The 18591-nt window shown below is 48.5% G+C and overlaps 1 protein-coding gene across 1 annotated transcript in view; it reads left to right on the forward strand.

Moving 5' to 3' along the window:
* The window catches only part of COMMD1 (copper metabolism domain containing 1), a 168770-nt gene that overhangs the window by 30432 nt on the left and 119747 nt on the right, over positions 1-18591 (forward strand). Inside the window, exon 2 of the mRNA XM_060230525.1 lies at positions 16997-17278. Coding sequence (XP_060086508.1) covers positions 16997-17278 — 282 coding nt within the window. The remainder of the gene's footprint in view (positions 1-16996; positions 17279-18591) is intronic.

Genomic DNA, 18591 nt, shown 5'->3' on the forward strand with positions numbered 1-18591 from the left:
CTTGGGGAAGTGATTTAAAGAGAGAAATGCTTTCTCCAAGTTGGCCGACAGGGTTTGTGGGGGTGGGGGTGGGGGCTTCCAGAGCCACACCATATGTGTGAAAGAGCCACATGTGGCTCCCGAGCCACAGTTTGCCCACGCCTGCCCTCGAACCAGAGCAGCGAGAGTCAGTTAAGGCTCTTGACTGCTCTAAGGTTGGAGGGGGAAGAAGGATTACGGGGGGGGGGGGGGGAGGTGTCCTTAGAAGGGATGGCAGCCTTGCACTGCGGCATCCCTTTCAATGAGCTGTTGCAACATCTCCCTAACAACTTGCCACCGTGGGCACAGCGTTGCACAATTTAGTTACGCGCAGCTAACTATAGGTATGAAAAGCTGCCGGAAATAGAGCAGTTCTTTCTCTTTCCTGAGAGCAGAGGTATGTTTAAGTTGTACCAGTCGACCTGCGCATTTATTCCCAAATCCACATGAGGCAGGGGTGTTCTGGTGAAATGATCCATCCAGCATGCTGTTTCAAACCATCTTTACATTATTGAGAGCCAGTTTGGTGCAGTGGTGAAGTGTGCGGACTCTTATCTGGGAGAACCGGCTTTGATTCCCCACTCCTCCACTTGCACCTGCTGGAATGGCCTTGGGTCAGCCATAGCTGTGGCAGAGGTTGTCCTTGAAAGGGCAGCTGCTGTGAGAGCCCTCTCAGCCCCACCCACCTCACAGGGTGTCTGTTGTGGGGGAGGGAGATAAAGGAGATTGTGAGCCGCTCTGAGTCTCTGATTCGGAGAGTAGGGCGGGGTATAAATCTGCATGTCTTCTATTGCAGTCTGGTACGGCGGTGTAGCCTTTTATGGTCCCGTAGCAGGATCCATATTATAACCTTGATATATTGTGTTCAGTTCTCCCTCTAAGCTGCGGAGTCTTGTGAGCCAAAATTCCGCTTCGTGAGCTACTGGCGTTAAAGTTGTGAGCTACGGCATCGATTAGTTTGCTCTGGGGTCATTTTTCCTGAGCTGAGACAAAAATGCGTGAGCCGGAGGCTAAAAGAATTGTGAGCTAGCCACACCCTGCGATGTCCCCACTGTTTCACAGGAATCCATTTGCATCTTAGGCCACACCCCCAGATGCCAAGCCGGCCGGAACTGCGTTCCTCTGCGTTCCTGCTTTACAAAAAAAAGCCCCGTGTGTGTTTGTATCACTGTTCTCTGTAAGCTGAGTTAACGTGAGCTGGCTCACAGATTTTTTTAGCCTCTAGCTCACACCTTTTTGTCCTACCTCAGGAAGGGTGACCCCAGAGCACACTAATGGATGCAGGAGCTTGCATCTTCAATGCCTGTAGCTCGCAACTGGACTGCCAGTAGCTCCCAAAGTAGAATTTTTGCTCACAAGACTCTGCAGCTTAGAGGGAACATATATACGTATGTATGTATTTGAAAGAGAACTGTTTTAGAAGAAAGAAGGACGTAAATGTGATGGAAGGCGAGATAAGATTTCTTTCCCACGAGCTCACATATTCTTTCGGATTATGTCATGGATTATGAAGTTGCCTGCGGTGAGCTGGATGGGCCAGGCTAGCCTGATCTCGTTAGAAGCCATTTCGGGTCAACCTGGACTAGTATTTAGCTGGGAGACCTCCAAGGAGTGCCAGGGTCATAGAATCGTAGAGTTGGAAGGGACCTCCAGGGTCATCTAGCCCAGCCCCCTGCACATTGCAGGAAATTCACAAATACTGCCTCCTAAATTCACAGGATCCTCATTGCTGTCAGATGGCCATCCAGCCTCTGTTTAAAAACCACCAAGGAAGGAGAGCCCACCACCTCCAAAGGAGGAAGCCTGTTCCACTGAGGAACTGCTCTAGACTCACAAACCCCTCCCCCTAAATTCGCAGGGTCCTCATTGCTGTCAGATGGCCATCTAGCCTCTGTTTAAAAACCTCCAAGGAAGGAGAGCCGACCACCTCCCAAGGAGGAAGCCTGTTCCACTGCGGAACCGCTCTAAACTCACAAACACCTCCCCCTAAATTCACAGGATCTCCATTGCTGTCAGATGGCCATCTAGCCTCTGTTTAAAAACCTCCAAGGAAGGAGAGCCGACCACCTCCCAAGGAGGAAGCCTGTTCCACTGCGGAACCGCTCTAAACTCACAAACACCTCCCCCTAAATTCACAGGATCCTCATTGCTGTCAGATGGCCATCCAGCCTCTGTTTAAAAACCTCCAAGGAAGGAGAGCCCACCACCTCCCGAGGAAGCCTGTTCCACTGAGGAACCGCTCTAAACTCACAAACACCTCCCCCTAAATTCACAGAATCCTCATTGCTGTCAGGTGGCAATCCAGCCTCTGTTTAAAAACCTCCAAGGAAAGAGAGCCCACCACCTCCATAGGAAGCCTGTTCCACTGATGAACCGCTCTAACAGTCAGGAAGTTCTTCCTAATGTTGAGCCGGAAACTCTTCTGATTTAATTTCAACCCATTGGTTGTGGTCCTACCTTCCGGGGCCACAGAAAACAATTCTGAACCATCCTCTATATGACAGCCCTTCAAGGACTTGAAGATGGTGATCATATCATGATGCGTAGGCGAGCAATGGCAAACCGTCTCAAAACGTCTCTTGACTTGAAAACCCTCCGTGGTTGACACAAATCACCTGTGACTGGATGACCAAAAAGAAAAGAAAAAAAGAATAATAGTAATATTATTCCCACACAACACATTTTCCAAATTAAACTCCTACTTTGTTTTGTTCTTGCCATTTAGATATACTTATATATTTGTAAATGCATAATATTTCAAAACTGGCACATTTAAGATAGGTACTACTTGTGGGGGGTAAAAGGCATCTAAAGTAAGTTTCAACACCAGTGTTTTTTAATCTTCAAGGTGTTACGCACCGTTCTAGTAGCTCATCGCGTCAAACATTAATCAAAAGACCATGACTTTGAACGTGGTTTGGAATATCTCGCCTTCCCCCTTGAGGATGCAATGGCGGCGGGGAAGTGGAGTGGTACAGCACAATGTCATCAGATCTTGGAAGCTAAGCAGTGTCAACCCTGGTTAGTACTTGGATGGGACACCACCAAGGAAGGCTCTGCAGAGGAAGGCAATGGCCAACCACCTCTGCTTCTCCCTTGCCTTGAAAGTCCCTTGATGGGTCTCCGTTAAGTTGGTGCTTGGATGGAAGGCCACTAAGGAAGGCTCTGCAGAGGAAGGCCAAGGCAAACCACCTCTGCTTCTCTCTTGCCTTGAAAGTCCCTTGATGGGTCTCCATTAAGTTGGTACTTGGATGGAAGGCCACCAAGGAAGGCTCTGCAGAGGAAGGCAACAACAAACCACCTCTGCTTCTCTCTTGCCTTGAAAGTCCCTTGATGGGTCTCCATTAAGTTGGTACTTGGATGGAAGGCCACCAAGGAAGGCTCTGCAGAGGAAGGCAACAACAAACCACCTCTGCTTCTCTCTTGCCTTGAAAGTCGCTTGATGGGTCTCCATTAAGTTGGTACTTGGATGGAAGGCCACTAAGGAAGGCTCTGCAGAGGAAGGCCAAGGCAAACCACCTCTGCTTCTCTCTTGCCTTGAAAGTCCCTTGATGGGTCTCCATTAAGTTGGTACTTGGATGGAAGGCCACCAAGGAAGGCTCTGCAGAGGAAGGCCAAGGCAAACCACCTCTGCTTCTCTCTTGCCTTGAAAGTCCCTTGATGGGTCTTCATTAAGTTGGTACTTGGATGGAAGGCCACCAAGGAAGGCTCTGCAGAGGAAGGCAACAACAAACCACCTCTGCTTCTCTCTTGCCTTGAAAGTCGCTTGATGGGTCTCCATTAAGTTGGTACTTGGATGGAAGGCCACTAAGGAAGGCTCTGCAGAGGAAGGCCAAGGCAAACCACCTCTGCTTCTCTCTTGCCTTGAAAGTCCCTTGATGGGTCTCCATTAAGTTGGTACTTGGATGGAAGGCCACCAAGGAAGGCTCTGCAGAGGAAGGCCAAGGCAAACCACCTCTGCTTCTCTCTTGCCTTGAAAGTCCCTTGATGGGTCTCCATTAAGTTGGTACTTGGATGGAAGGCCACCAAGGAAGGCTCTGCAGAGGAAGGCCAAGGCAAACCACCTCTGCTTCTCTCTTGCCTTGAAAGTCCCTTGATGGGTCTCCATTAAGTTGGTGCTTGGATGGAAGGCCACTAAGGAAGGCTCTGCAGAGGAAGGCAATGGCCAACCACCTCTGCTTCTCTCTTGCCTTGAAAGTCCCTTGATGGGTCTCCATTAAGTTGGTACTTGGATGGAAGGTCACCAAGGAAGGCTCTGCAGAGAAAGGCAATGGCCAACCACCTCTGCTTCTCTCTTGCCTTGAAAGTCCCTTGATGGGTCTCCATTAAGTTGGTACTTGGATGGAAGGCCACTAAGGAAGGCTCTGCAGAGTAAGGCAATGGCCAACCACCTCTGCTTCTCTCTTGCCTTGAAAGTCCCTTGATGGGTCTCCATTAAATTGGTGCTTGGATGGAAGGTCACCAAGGAAGGCTTTGAAGAGGAAGGCAACAATAAACCACCTCTGCTTCTCCCTTGCCTTGAAAGTCCCTTGATGGGTCTCCATTAAGTTGGTGCTTGGATGGGACACCACCAAGGAAGGCTCTGCAGAGGAAGGCAATGGCCAACCACCTCTGCTTCTCCCTTGCCTCGAAAGCCCCTTGATGGGGTCACTGTTAAGTTGATACTAGGATGGAAGGCCACCAAGGAAGCATCTGCAGAGGAAGGCAATGGCCAACCACCTCTGCTTCTCCCTTGCCTCGAAAGCCCCTTGATGGGGTCACCGTTAAGTTGATACTAGGATGGAAGGCCACCAAGGAAGACTCTGCAGAGGAAGGCCATGGCCAACCACCTGTGCTTCTCCCTTGCCTCGAAAGCCCCTCACCAAAATCGCCATAGGTCTGCTGTGACTCAGCGGCACTTTTCACAGGGATCAGGCATCCATTCAGCGAGAGCCTTGTGCCTGCTGGCCATCCGCCAGCTTTGCAGAGTTTGTTCTTGTTGGACGCCTGCTATTTTTCCAAGGGCCTGGGAGAGGAATCGATATTCACAGAACGGGCGAGCCCCATGAAGCAGCTCTCGTTTGCTTGTTGTGAGAAACCGGTGCCGACGGGGAGCGACTGCCTGAAATCCCCAGTGGGGTCACCGCCACCGGTTTAGGAAATCCTTGGGGAGATTTTGAGGATGGAGCCCAAAGGGGGCAGGGTTTGGAGAGGGGAGGGGCTTCAGCAGGGCCATAGCCAGGATTTCATGTATGGAAAAGACAATGGCAGCACAATATACATAATACAAATATGGCAGAAATATTGTGCAAATCACACTCTTAAATAGTTTGTACCAATTACGTAAATGTTTTATGAAGAACATAAAAGAGTTATCATAAATTCAGAACATTTTAGCCAAACAAAAGTCTCAAATGTGATATTTCAGGGAGGACCCCTCAAAGTCTCTTAATTTCACAAAGAGAGTACTAAGGCTCAACAACAAAGTTCCAAAGGAGTCTCTCCGTTGCTTGTTGGCTTCCGAAGGAGAAATTCTTGCCTTCACACAACCACCGGTTTTCAATTGCGTTCCGCTGCTCCTGGAGCTTCCTCATAAGCCAACTGAAGTTTCCAGCCAAGGTCTCTCTCAAGCGCCCATTTCAGTATCAAGCCGTCAAGCAACGGAGAGACTCCGTTTGGAACTTTGTTTCTGAGTCTTAGTACTCTCTTTGTGAAATTAAGACACTTTGAGGGGTCCTCCCTGAAATATCACATTTGAGACTTTTGTTTGGCTAAAACGTTCTGAATTTACGATAACTTTTTTATGTTCTTCATGATATATTTAATTTGTACAAACTGTTTAAGAGTGCGATTTGCGCAATATTTTTGCCATATTAGGATTTCATGGATGGCACTGCAGGATTTCTTGCTTGGGAGAGCTGCCTGGAGTTCCACAAGCGAACCCCCCTTTGCCTGGGCAGTCTCATCCTCTCTGCTCCCCCCGCCCTTTTCTTATGTGCCCCTCTCCTCAGAGAGACTGAGACCTCTCGACTCCAAACCCCCCTTTTTAAAAATTTATTTATTTCTGTAGATTTATAGGCCGCCCGACACAATAAAACAAAGGGCGGCTTCCAACGCAATCAAACAAATTTAAAAACAATTAAAATAGTTAGAACAGTTTAAAATTAATACGATTCAGCCACAGCTCGCGTTAGGTGAGGCGGCATGGATGGTATAAACCAGGGGTGGCCATGGGTAGCTCTCCAGATTTTTTTTTTTTGCCTACAACTCCCATCAGCCCCAGTTATTGGCCATGCTGGCTGGGGCTGATGGGAGTTGTAGGCAAAAAACATCTGGAGAGCTACCCTTGGCCACCCCTGGTATAAACAGATCGATTCGACTTGCTTGTCCCAACCTAGATGTTCAAATCCCGGCTATATTGGGTTTCAAGGGAGAGCCAGTTTGGTGTAGTGGTGAAGTGTGTGGATTCTTATCTGGGAGAACTGGGTTTGATTCCCCACTCCTCCACTTGCACCTGCTAGCATGGCCTTGGGTCAGCCATAGCTCTGGCAGAGGTGGTCCTTGAAAGGGCAGCTGCTAGCACTCGTCGGTCTCAAAAGTGCTTTCTTTGATTTCTCCCCTGGGATCCAGGGAACTGGGCAAAGGAAGCTCTGGCTCTTTCCTTACTTCCCCAGGGAGCCAGGAGGGGAAGGAGCCTTAGCCAGTAGAAGAAAGAGAGGCTTGGCTCAGTAGTTCTGCTGTGCTATTGAGAGAACCTGGCAAAGCAAGCTCTCCCTCACCAAGGGAGGAGCGTCAGCCAATGGAAATAATTGAGACTTTGCTCTGTAGCTCCTGTACAATTGAGCAAGCCTTGCAGAGCAGAAGGAAGCAAGAGAGAGGGAGAAGGAAGCAGACGACAGCCAGTTGCTCGGGGGCCTGACAGGAGCTTTCCGGGGGCCTGATTTGGCTCCCGGGCCACATGTTTGACACCCCTGATCTAGCAGACCTCCCCACTCGGACTGCTAGATATTGGGCCTACAGTTACAGCATCCATGACACCTAGGATATCTGTACTGTAACTTACAATACGCGCTGTACCATTCGTGTCGTATCGTTTGATCGTTTGATGGTTTTATGATTTTACTGTTTTATTGTACTTGTGATCCGCCCTGAGCCCATTATGGGGAAGGGCAGACTATAAACCGACTAAATAAAATAAGTTTTAAAAAGCCCTGGTGGTAGATCTTTTGGTGCCCCCTGGAGGTTGGCACCCCTAAATTCCAGAGGCCTCTCCTTTGCCACCCCTAGTTCTGAATGCTCTCCAAGTGTTGCAGATCACTCCGCAGAGGAGGCAGTCAACCCCCATAAAGAATCCTCTCCGTAGACCAGGGGCGGGGAACCTTTTTTTCTGCCAAGGGCCATGTGGATATTTATAACATCATTCGCGGGCCATAAAAAAATTATCAACTTAAAAAACAGTGCTCCGCCGAGGGAGAACGATTCAGGCCAACAAAATTAATGCGAATAATTGTTTTTTGATTTGAAGTCATGTGGGGAGAACCTAATCTGGTACACACACCCGGACTGCCACCCTAGGCAAATGCATAGGTCCAGGGCTTTTTTGTAGAAAAAGCCCAGCAGGACTCAGTAGTATATTAGACCACTTCCCCTAATATTAGCATATTAGGCCACACCCTCTGGGATAATCACGTGCAAACTGAACTGTGACAGTAACTTTTCCAGGCCCTGCAGCAATTCTGGCCGGCCAGCCAGGCCCCAGGGAGGCTGCCGCACAGTACATCTGGGCTCTGTGATCCCTGCCTGGCCCTGGGGAGGCTGCTGCACAGCACAGCTGGGCCCCACGATCCTCGCTGGTCAGCCAGGCCCCAGGGAGGCTGCTCATGGCAATCCATGTATCTGTCCAGCAATCCCCGAGGGCCACACCAAGTGACCTCGAGGGCCGTATACGGCCCTCAAGACAGAGGTTCCCCACCCCTGCCGTAGACGAACAGCTTGTCACAGAGAGCAGTTTAAAATGGCTTCTGTTCAGCCCTCGTTCTCGAATTAGCCCCCGGGTTGAGGAACAGGTGGAGGGTGGGAAGACCTGCATCTGAACTGCAGGGTGAGGAAAACGTTTCTCGCCGCCACCTCAGCCCCCGGTTGACTGAAGGAAGTGATGGACAGGGACAAATCTGGAGGGAAAATAGGCTCGGCCTGCCCTTTGCTGTTTCCTTGACAACAGCTTCACCGACGTACAGAAAAACCAGGTGAAGAACTCCTCTCACACTCCCCCACAGTCTCCTGTCCTTCATGCTGCCTGTTGCGAGAGACAGTTGAAGGGTCAGAGACGAATTTGGCATTCTGCGTGGGCAGCTTGAGGAGCGAGGATAGGAAAAGAGGGTCGTAGAGGCAGGGAAAGGACCTGACGTATCTCTTGGCACCCACCCTCACCCATCCAACTCAGAAAGGTCTTTTTCAACCATTATTGTCCTTAAATCAGAGCCGCTTATCATTCTCCAAGGCGAGTCTGAAGGCTGTATCTGCCTTTTGTGACGCAGCTCAGCATGCAGGAGAAGGAATCGTAGAGTTGCCAGCTCTGTGTTGGAAAATATCTGGAGACTTTGGAGGTGGAGCTGGGAAGAGGGCGAGGTTTGGGGAGGGGCCTCATGATACAATGCTGTAGAGTCCCCCCTTCCAAGCCGCCATTTTCTTCAGGGGAGCTGATCAAAGCCACGAAGTAATACACCGTCTTTCAGTTTGTAAAAATATAAGGATTGTGTATCACACATAATAAACAATACAATAATGATAGAGGCCGGCGGTGCTAGGGCCTTTTAAAGTAACAGAATGTCATGAGCCCTGACGAGGGGGAGCTGGAAGGGTTAACAGACCCGGAAGAGTTGCCAGCCAGTTCCTCAGCTGAACAAACAGCAGCTGGCCCATCAATCACTCTCCAGGCACCAGTGTCAGCTGTTGATGATCAATCTCCTCCAAGCTCTCCTCCTCCCATCTTAAGAGTTCGAAGCAGGCTCCGGAAAGAATTTTCAGAGCAAAGACATGAGGCACGCCGATGCTTCAGGTCTCTCTGCCCTGAGTTCTAGCAGAGTCACTGCCACCCAGGGAGCAGGCTGATTGAGACTCCCATATAGCTCCTACCCAGGACCTGGTAACCTTGTGGAAGCAACAAGTCTGTTCTCTGGCTTGCATCCACGCTCCTTCCTGATCCTGACCCGCTTGATTTCCTTGGCACCCTGACCTTTTGGCTTTTGGACGTTGACTTCTGATTTCGGTTTGTGATTCTGCATTGGTGACCTGGCTCCTGCTTGACTTCTTGGACTTTGACCTTGGACTGGCTTTGGACTCCTGCCTGCCTGCACCCGGAGAACGTGACACAGAAACTCCAAGGGGCAAAAAAAAAACCTGTCCCCAAATGAATAGATATAAATCCAAACTTGGAAATAGTCCAATTGAAATTCACAAGGTGGGTGCTCCTGAGTGTAGCTTCAACGCAGCCGCTTTCTTAAAACGACGTCTCTCTAGATTTTTATGCCGTTTCAATGCTTTCTTCAGTTTAACGGCTCAATTATTTAGGAACCCCATTCTACGTTCTCTAATCACAGCATTAAGTTTCTCATTTCAGTGTGAACATCGGACTCATTCGGTAGGACACCCCTTTACATATTAGGCCACACAACCCTGATGAAGCCAATCCTCCAAGAGTTTACAGTAGGCCCTGTACTAAAAGCCCTGTAAGCTCTGGGAGGATTGGCTACATCAGAGGTGTGCGGCCTAATATGCAAAGGAGCTCCTGCTACAAAAAAGTCGGGGAGAACTGCGGTAGAATCACAGAAAACATGCAGTAGAATCAAATGTTTCTCTGCCGTGCTTTCTTTCAGCTACCCATGCTGTGGATTCTTTTACAAGTAACAGAGGAGGCTGAAGTCGGTTCCTTATTCGCAGTTTTGTATTCATTCCTTATTCGTTAGTTACCGTATTTTTCGCACCATAAGACGCACCCCCCCCCCAAAAAAAAGTGGGGGGGAAGTGTGTGCGTCTTATGGAGCGAAGGTACCAGTACCTACCTTTCTGGGGGGGGCGATCCGCTGCTTCCGCCTCTGATCCCGGCGCTTCCCCCGTGCCTGCCTGCCTGGCTCCAGCTCTGACACTTACAGCAAGCGCCAGGATCGCTCCCTCTGCCCTCCGATCCCGGCGCTTGCTGTAAGCATCAGAGCTGAAGCCAGGCAGAAAGGCACGGAGGAAGCACCCGCCCCCTCCGCAAACCCAGCGCTTTGTGAGCGCCGGCTGTGGAGAGGGCAGCGTGCTTCCTCCATGCCTGCCTGCCTGGCTTCAGCTCTGACGCTTACAGCAAGCGCCGGGATCGGAGGGCAGAGGGAGCGATCCTGGCGCTGGCTGTAAGCGTCAGAGCTGGAGCCAGGCAGGCAGGCACGGGGGAAGCGCCGGGATCGGAGGCAGAGGCAGCGGATCGCCCCCCAGTAGGAAGGTGCGTCCTATCGTCCAGAGCGCCTTATGGTGCGAAAAATACGGTGTTCGTGAATTCAACCAAAAACACTGAAGAGAGTTTGAAAGCTCTGAACCCCAAAATAAGATCCGGACCCCCATATATCATGCACCCCCACGTTCAGGGGATTCTGCCCTTCGAGAAGACATGTGCTGCTTCGTGGTCCAGTGAGCGGTTCTCATGCCAGCTGCTCCAGAGCAAGGTGCCCCCAGGACACTCAAAGAGGCAGACGCTGTGGCCAGGCATAGAGACACGCAGCAGCGACAGAATTTGAATACAATCCTTTTTTGATAAAGCGACAACTTCTCGCCTTTCCTTAAAACATCTCCCTGCCTGTGAGGCAGCCGAACGACTGACACGGTACATGAGATTGAATTGAGGTTTTCTTGTGTGTTGTCGTCGTTGCTGCCGAGCTTTGATTTCCTTGTGCTGCGCGGTGGCAGCCATCTGCAATTTGGAGGGTTTTGTTAAAGAAAAACGCCTACCGGCCTGGCCTGGCAGATTCTTGGGCGGCGGCCACGGCCGTCGACAAGTAAAGTTCTTCTGTTTCTGGAAGCCAAGAGTGTTTTCCCCCCTGGATTTTGCCAATTGTTCTTTTCTCGCTAGCATTACATGCCTGTCCGACCCTGTTTCTCTGAAAGCGGAATGGATTTGTATCTGTGTTTCCTGCTGCGCGATCTGTGGCCGCTTTCTTTCTGGACTGATGCAAAAAAAGAGGGAAAAAATTAGGCTAGACAAACCTGTTCTTCTGATCAATTGTTCCCACACAAACGGCATTTTGGTGTAGTGGTTAAGTGTGCGGACTCTTATCTGGGAGAACCGGGTTTGATTCCCCACTCCTCCACTTGCACCTGCTAGCATGGCCTTGGGTCACCCATAGCTCTGGCAGAGGTTGTCCTTGAAAAGGCAGCTACTGTGAGAGCTCTCTCAGCCCCACCCACCTCACAGGGTGTCTCTTGTGGGGGAGGAAGATAAAGGAGATTGTGAGCCGCTCTGAAATTAGGAGTGCAGGGCGGGATATAAATCCAATATCTTCATCTACCTCACGGGGTGTCTGTTGTGGGGGACGAAGGGAAAGGAGATTATGAGCCGCTCTGAGACTCTTCGGAGTGGAGGGCGGGATATAAATCCAATATTTTCATCTACCTCACAGGGTGTCTGTTGTGGGGGAGGAAGGTAAAGGAGATTGTGAGCCGCTCTGAGACTCTTCGGAGTGGAGGGCGGGATATAAATCCAATATCGTCATCTGGATTTGTTTTACTGGATGGTATGAAAAGCCAGTTGCTTGGAGCAAAGGAGACTAGAACCAGTTTGTTCCTGCCAGGTTTCTGAACAAGGCCTTTGTCTCCTCCTGAAAGTTTTAAAAATTATTTTCCCTTTTCCCTCCCCCCCCCCCGCCCCGCTTGTATGCAAAATATTCTTTCCCCATTAACCGTAGCAGCAGAGCTGGCAATGTTGTCAGCAGTGGTGTTTGTGTAATTGAATTCCTAGCACTGGATTTGAGAAAAAGTGTAAATCTTCGTTGCTGTTGTTTTTGCAGGCCCCCTTTCCTACCGTTGAACACAGAGCCGTGTGCTTTGTCCTGTGATCTTACTAAGCATTAAGTGAATCTGACTTTCCCAAAACTGTCTTTTGTGGGAGTGTTAAAAGATACGGCCCCGCGGGCCAGAACAAGCCCGTCGAGGTCTTTAATCCGGCCCGTAGGTAGATCGTCTCTTCCACAATCCCTTCCCCCCATTAAAGCTTCACTACTGTTTGTTTTGAAAAGTGTGTTTTTAAAAAACATATTTAGTTACATTGAAGTTTTTTCTTTTAATTGTACTATTTATTTGTTTGTTTGTTTGTTTGTTTCGGTTTATATCCTGCCCTACCCCACCGAAGCGGGCTCAGGGCGGCTCACAACACAAAATTCTAATAATAAAATCAAGAATTAAAATACATTAATAATTTAGACAATAAAAATAAACACAATTCGTCAGCGTACTATCCTACAGTCTTCCTTAAAATTCAGATATTCAGATGCCGGTCAGTTGTATGCCAACTAACAGTCTGTTTTGAAATTGCGCGCGCGCGTGTGTGGTCACATAGAAGAAATACACCGCAAGAAAACCCAGCAGTTACTTGCAAATTCTCCCTCTAAGTTGTGGAGTCTTGTGTGAGCCAAAATTCTACTTAAGAACATAAGAGAAGCCATGTTGGATCAGGCCAATGGCCCATCCAGTCCAACACTCTGTGTCACATAAGAACGTAAGAGAAGCCATGTTGGAACAGGCCAATGGCCCATCCAGTCCAACACTCTGTGTCACATAAGAACGTAAGAGAAGGCATGTTGGATCAGGCCAATGGCCCATCCAGTCCAACACTCTGTGTCACATAACATAAGAGAAGCCATGTTGGAACAGGCCAATGGCCCATCCAGTCCAACACTCTGTGTCACATAAGAACATAAGAGAAGCCATGTTGGATCAGGCCAATGGCCCATCCAGTCCAACACTCTGTGTCACACAGTGGCCAAAATATACACACACACACACACTGTGGCTAATAGCCACTGATGGACCTCTGCTCCATATTTTTATCCAGTCCCCTCTTGAAGCTGGCTATGCTTGTAGCGGCCACCACCTCCTGTGGCAGTGAATTCCACATGTTAATCACCCTTTGGGTGAAGAAGTACTTCCTTCTATCCGTTTTAACCTGACTGCTCAGCAATTTCATTGAATGCCCACGAGTTGTTGTATTGTGAAAAAGGGAGAAAAGTACTTCTTTCTCTACTTTCTCCATCCCGTGCATAATCTTGTAAACCTCTATCATGCCACCCCGTAGGCGACGTTTCTCCAAGCTAAAGAGCCCCAAGCGTTTTAACCTTTCTTAATAGGGAAAGTATTCCAAACCTTTAATCATTCTAGTTGCCCTTTTCTGCACTTTTTCCAATGCTATAATATCCTTTTTGAGGTGTGGTGACCAGAATTGCACACAGTATTCCAAATGAGACCGCACCATCGATTTATACAGGGGCATTATGATACTGGCTGATTTGTTTTCAATTCCCTTCCTAATAATTCCCAGCATGGCATTGGCCTTTTTTATTGCAATCGCACACTGTCTTGTCATTTTCAGTGAGTTATCTACCACGATCCCAAGATCTCTCTCTTGGTCAGTCTCTGCCAGTTCACACCCCATCAACTTGTATTTGTAGCTGGGATTCTTGGCCCCAATGTGCATTACTTTGCACTTGGCCACATTGAACCTCATCTGCCACGTTGACGCCCACTCACCCAGCCTCAACAGATCCCTTTGGAGTGCCTCACAATCCTCTCTGGTTCTCACCACCCTGAACAATTTAGTGTCATCTGCAAACTTAGCCACTTTGCTGCTTATTCCCAACTCCAAATCATTTATGAACAAGTTAAAGAGCATGGGACAGTACTGAGCCCTGCGGCACCCCACTGCTTACCATCCTCCATTGAGAAGACTGCCCATTTATACTCACTCTCTGCTTCCTATTAATTAGCCAGTTTTTGATCCACAAGAGGACCTGTCTTGGTGAACTCCTGGCATTAAAGTTGTGAGCCGCTGCAGGAATTGGTTTGTTCTGGGACTAGGGTTGCCAAGTCCAGTTCAAGAAATATCTGGGGACTTTGGGGTTGGAGCCAGGAGCAAGGGTGTGATAAGCAGGATCGAACTGCAAAGGGAGTTCTGGCCATCACATTTCAAAGGACCACACACCTTTTTGAATGCCTTCTTTCCATAGGAAATAATGAAGGATAGGGGCACCTTCTTTCGGGCTCATGGAATTGGACCCCCTGGTCCAATCCTTTTGAAACTTTGGGGGTATTTTGGGGAGAGGTACTGGATGCTACGCTGCAAAACTGGTGCCTCTATCTCAAAAAACAGCGCCCCCTAGAGCCCAAGATACCCTTATTTCCTATGGGAATACGTCTCCACAGGAAATAACAGAGTTCCCAGCAGACTTCCCCCCCCCCGCTTTCTGGTGACCCTGAAACGGGGGGGGAGGGTCTCCAAACCGGGGGATCCCGTGCCCCCACCTGGGGATTGGCAACCCTATCTGGGGCCATTTTTCCTGAGCTTAGACAAAACTGTGTGAGCCAGAGGCTAAAAAGCTGTGAGCTAGCTCACGCTAACTCAGCTTAGAGAGAACACCGGTAAGAAAAAAACGAGTAAGAGAATCACGCAAGAACTGAAACGACATCATTGAAAAAGTCAGTCGCAAATCAAAAAGCCAGACGCCTGATGGATAACTTCTATTACAGCAGCTAGCCAGACCTTTTGAATTCTCTTCTTCAGATAAATAAATATTCTTTACTTTGAGCCTGAAACGTGCTTCTTTCTTGCTTGGAGGCAGCCGCCTTTGAAGGAAGAACCGGAGATGCTGGGTTCTCTCTTAATAGGCTCACTCAGCGCAAGGTCACAGCTGTCTAAACAGCTTACAGAATAAAACAGGACGAAAACAACCCCGACAAAAGCACGTTAAAGGGTCCTTAAAACCCAGCGTCAAAAACGCCCAGCTGGGGCGCAAAAACAAACCCGCCGAACCGCTCACAATCAATGCAACACTTTTCAGGATAAAACAGTTTTTATAAAAACGGTATTAAGAGAAGTCATTCGGTAAAAGTCTCGGTGAGCGGAAACGTTTTGGGGGCGGTTTGGCATGCTGCCGGCAGCTGTACCTGTTTTAGAACAGGAAAGGGGGGGCACCTTCCACGTGTCTGGGGAGAGGAGCAAAGATGGGCAGGATCCAGTTTGGTATAGTGGTTAACTGCACAGATTCTTATCTGGGAGAACCGGGTTTGATTCCCCACTCCTCCACTTTCAGCTGCTGGAATGGCCTTGGGTCAGCCAGAGCTCTGGTAGAGCTGTCCTTGAAAGGGCAGCTTCTGGGAGAGCTCTCTCAGCCCCACCCACTTCACACAGTGTCTGTTGTTGGGGGAAGAGGCTAAAGGAGATTGTGAGCTGCTCTGAGACTCTGAGATTCAGAGAGGAGGGTGGGTAGAAATCCAATATCATCATCTTCTTTTTCTTCTTCTTCTTCTTCTGACTTTCTTCCTATTTAAATGGCTTTTCCTCCAATGGAGGAGACACATTTCCTCCAATGGAGAGCAGCTTCTGGGAGAGCTCTCTCAGCCCCACCCACTTCACACAGTGTCTGTTGTTGGGGGAAGAGGCTAAAGGAGATTGTGAGCTGCTCTGAGATTCAGAGAGGAGGGTGGGTAGAAATCCAATATCATCTTTTTCTTCTTCTTCTTCTGACTTTCTTCCTATTTAAATGGCTTTTCCTCCAATGGAGGAGACACTTAAATTGGGAAGTGGCTCCTTAAGCTGGAAGAAGGCTTCTCATTGGAGCAGTGGTGGGGAGAATGGGTAGGATCTACCCTGATCATTTAGTTTATTTCTGTCCTTCTCCACTTCCTGCTAGCAGGACTCAGGGTGGCATACAGCATATAATCAGTACAGAGCAAGGTATATACTGGGGTGGCCAAACTTGCTTAAGATAAGAGCCGCATGGAATAGATATCAGATGCTTGAGAGCTGCGAGATGTGAATGTCAGATGTAGGGAGGGAGGGAGGGAGGAAGGAAGGAAGCTAGATTGGAGGGAGAAGTGGAAAGAAAGCAACTTTAATTTTAAATGCATTCTCCAGGCCGCCGGCTGGCTTGGCAAAGGGATTTAAAGAGACAAATGACTTCTTCAAGCCAGTTGCCGGGGTGATAGGGGCTTTGAGAGCCACACCATATATGTGAAAGAGCCACGTGTGATTCCCAAGTCGCAGTTTGGCCATCCCTATATATATGATACAATTAAAATCTAGTACTATTCAACAATTTAATCTACCGTTGGATCATGCCACATATCTATTCCACGGGTAGCTAGAGTGGCTAACATATCTGTTATGGTAGCTGAAGTGGATGCTATATAATCCATATTCCACCCATAGGGAATATGGATTAAACATAAAAGAATAAAGGGGGGGGGCCTCGGGAGGCCACCTTTCTCTCCAGCCGTCGCTGACATCAACCATATGCCCAGCGGACATCTCAGTTTTACAGGCCCTGCGAAACTGAGCCAAGTCCCGCAGTGCCTGTATCTCACTGGTAAGAGAGTTCCACCAGGCTGGGGCCATAGCCAAAAAGGCCCTGGTGCTGGTTGAAGACAGCCAGATACCCCCATACAAAATAAGGCCTGAAAATTGTCACGCCAGTGCGATAAGTCCGATGGGTCACAGCTCACATTACCATTTTCCTGACACCAAGATTGAGCACGTACCTCAAGGAAGCATTTATTCCTTTACTGTTAGCCAACTGTCTTGCACTTTCTTGGCAGGACATCTTTTCGCTGTATTTTGACAGCGGAAATTAAATCTACTCCAGGTTTCCAAAGCAGCCATATTTGACATCGTGTTTTAAGTAATAATAGAGATGTGCGCAATAACCTTTGATTGTCAACAAGTATGAGTCGGACTTTGTTTTGTTTTTGCTGTTTCCAGTCGATCGCTTCAGCGGACATGGATTCCAACCAGTTGGAGGCGTTTTTGACCGCTCAAACCAAGAAACCCGGCGGCATCACGAGCGACCAAGCAGCGGCCCTTGCGAAATTCTGGAAGAACCACAGAGCGAAAATTCGAGACAGCCTGATCAATCAAAGCAGGTGGGAAAACACCTTGAGAAACATAAATTGGAGAGTGGATGTGAAGTCACAGTCGAGGCACGTAGACCAGTTGAACAGTCCCGTAGCAATCGTCGAAATGGAACTTGGGAAGAGTGGACAGGTAAGCAGTTTTTAATCTTGTTATATTCATGTGAAAATTCTTGTATGAGCCCCAGAGGTCTTTACAATCAGCGACCCAGCAACTTTTGGTAATAACTGGTCCCAGAGACGTTCGTCTGGCCTCAACGAGGGTCAGGGCCTTTTCAGCTCTGGCCCCTCCCTGGTGGAATGAACTCCCCCTGGTGATCCGGGCCCTGCGGGATCTGCTCCAGTTCCTCAGGGCTTGTAAAAGAGAGCTCTTTCGCCAGGCTTTCAGCTGAGGCAGCGGACGTCACTTGTTACCGGCCTACCCCCTTCATTCCATCCCAGCGCTATAAGATCTGCTGGACCTGGACAACGGGCCCTGTCTGTGAGGCAGAAGCTGCCATTTTAGTCATTCTGTAGTTTTAGACGTTATATATTTAAATTGGTCCTTTATTGTTTTTATTGTTGATTGTTCTTATGATGTGACCTGCCCTGAGCCTGTCCTAAGGGAAAGGCAGGCTAAAAAATTAAATAAAATAGATAAAATAAAATCCAGAATACGTTGTTTGTGTAATCCAGAATATTCCTAATTATCCCAAGGTCTCTGATGGATCTTAGGTCTTACTGCTTGTATAGACTGAGTGATTTAGGTACTGGTTAGGAGGTGGTTTGGATAAAATGAGGCTGTGAGACTTCCAGTTTGGTGTAGTGGTTAAGTGCACAGACTTTTATCTGGGAGAACCAGGTTTGATTCCCCACTCCTCCACCTGCTGGTATAACCTTGGGTCAGTCATAACTCTCTCAGAGCTGTTCCTCTCAAGAGCAGTTTCTGTCAGAGCTCTCTCAGCCCCACCTACCTCACAGGCTGTCTGTTGTGGGAAGGGGAAAAGAGATTGTAAGCTGCTCTAAGATTCCATCAGCTAATGAAGGGCAGGGTATAAATGCAATCTCTTCTTCCTCAGCAGAAAAATCAACACGTTTGAGTCTTTAGGTAGCAAAAATGTTTAATTGATGTGTAATGAGGTGAAAAATTTAAGAAGCCGAGAGCTTGCATCAGCGACTGGAAATTCAGTTGCAACAATTGCTGATGCTTTCATTTTTTAAAAGCTCTTTGCTTTCTTTATTATGATCATAAATCGGCTAAGACTGACACATGGATAAAATTCATTAGCACACCTACGTACAGTATAATTTCAGAGCCCCATAAAAAGCTGATTTCAATAGTACAGACATAATTAATGAAAAAGAGTTAACCAGCTGCTTCCTTGTTAAGCATGCAGAAGCGCGAAATTTTAGCCAACTTAAAGGCTGTCTGGGTAGAACAATTTGAGAGGAGTTGGGAAATATAAA

The sequence above is a fragment of the Heteronotia binoei genome, chromosome 1, assembly GCF_032191835.1.
Source record: "Heteronotia binoei isolate CCM8104 ecotype False Entrance Well chromosome 1, APGP_CSIRO_Hbin_v1, whole genome shotgun sequence".
Taxonomy (NCBI): domain Eukaryota; kingdom Metazoa; phylum Chordata; class Lepidosauria; order Squamata; family Gekkonidae; genus Heteronotia; species Heteronotia binoei.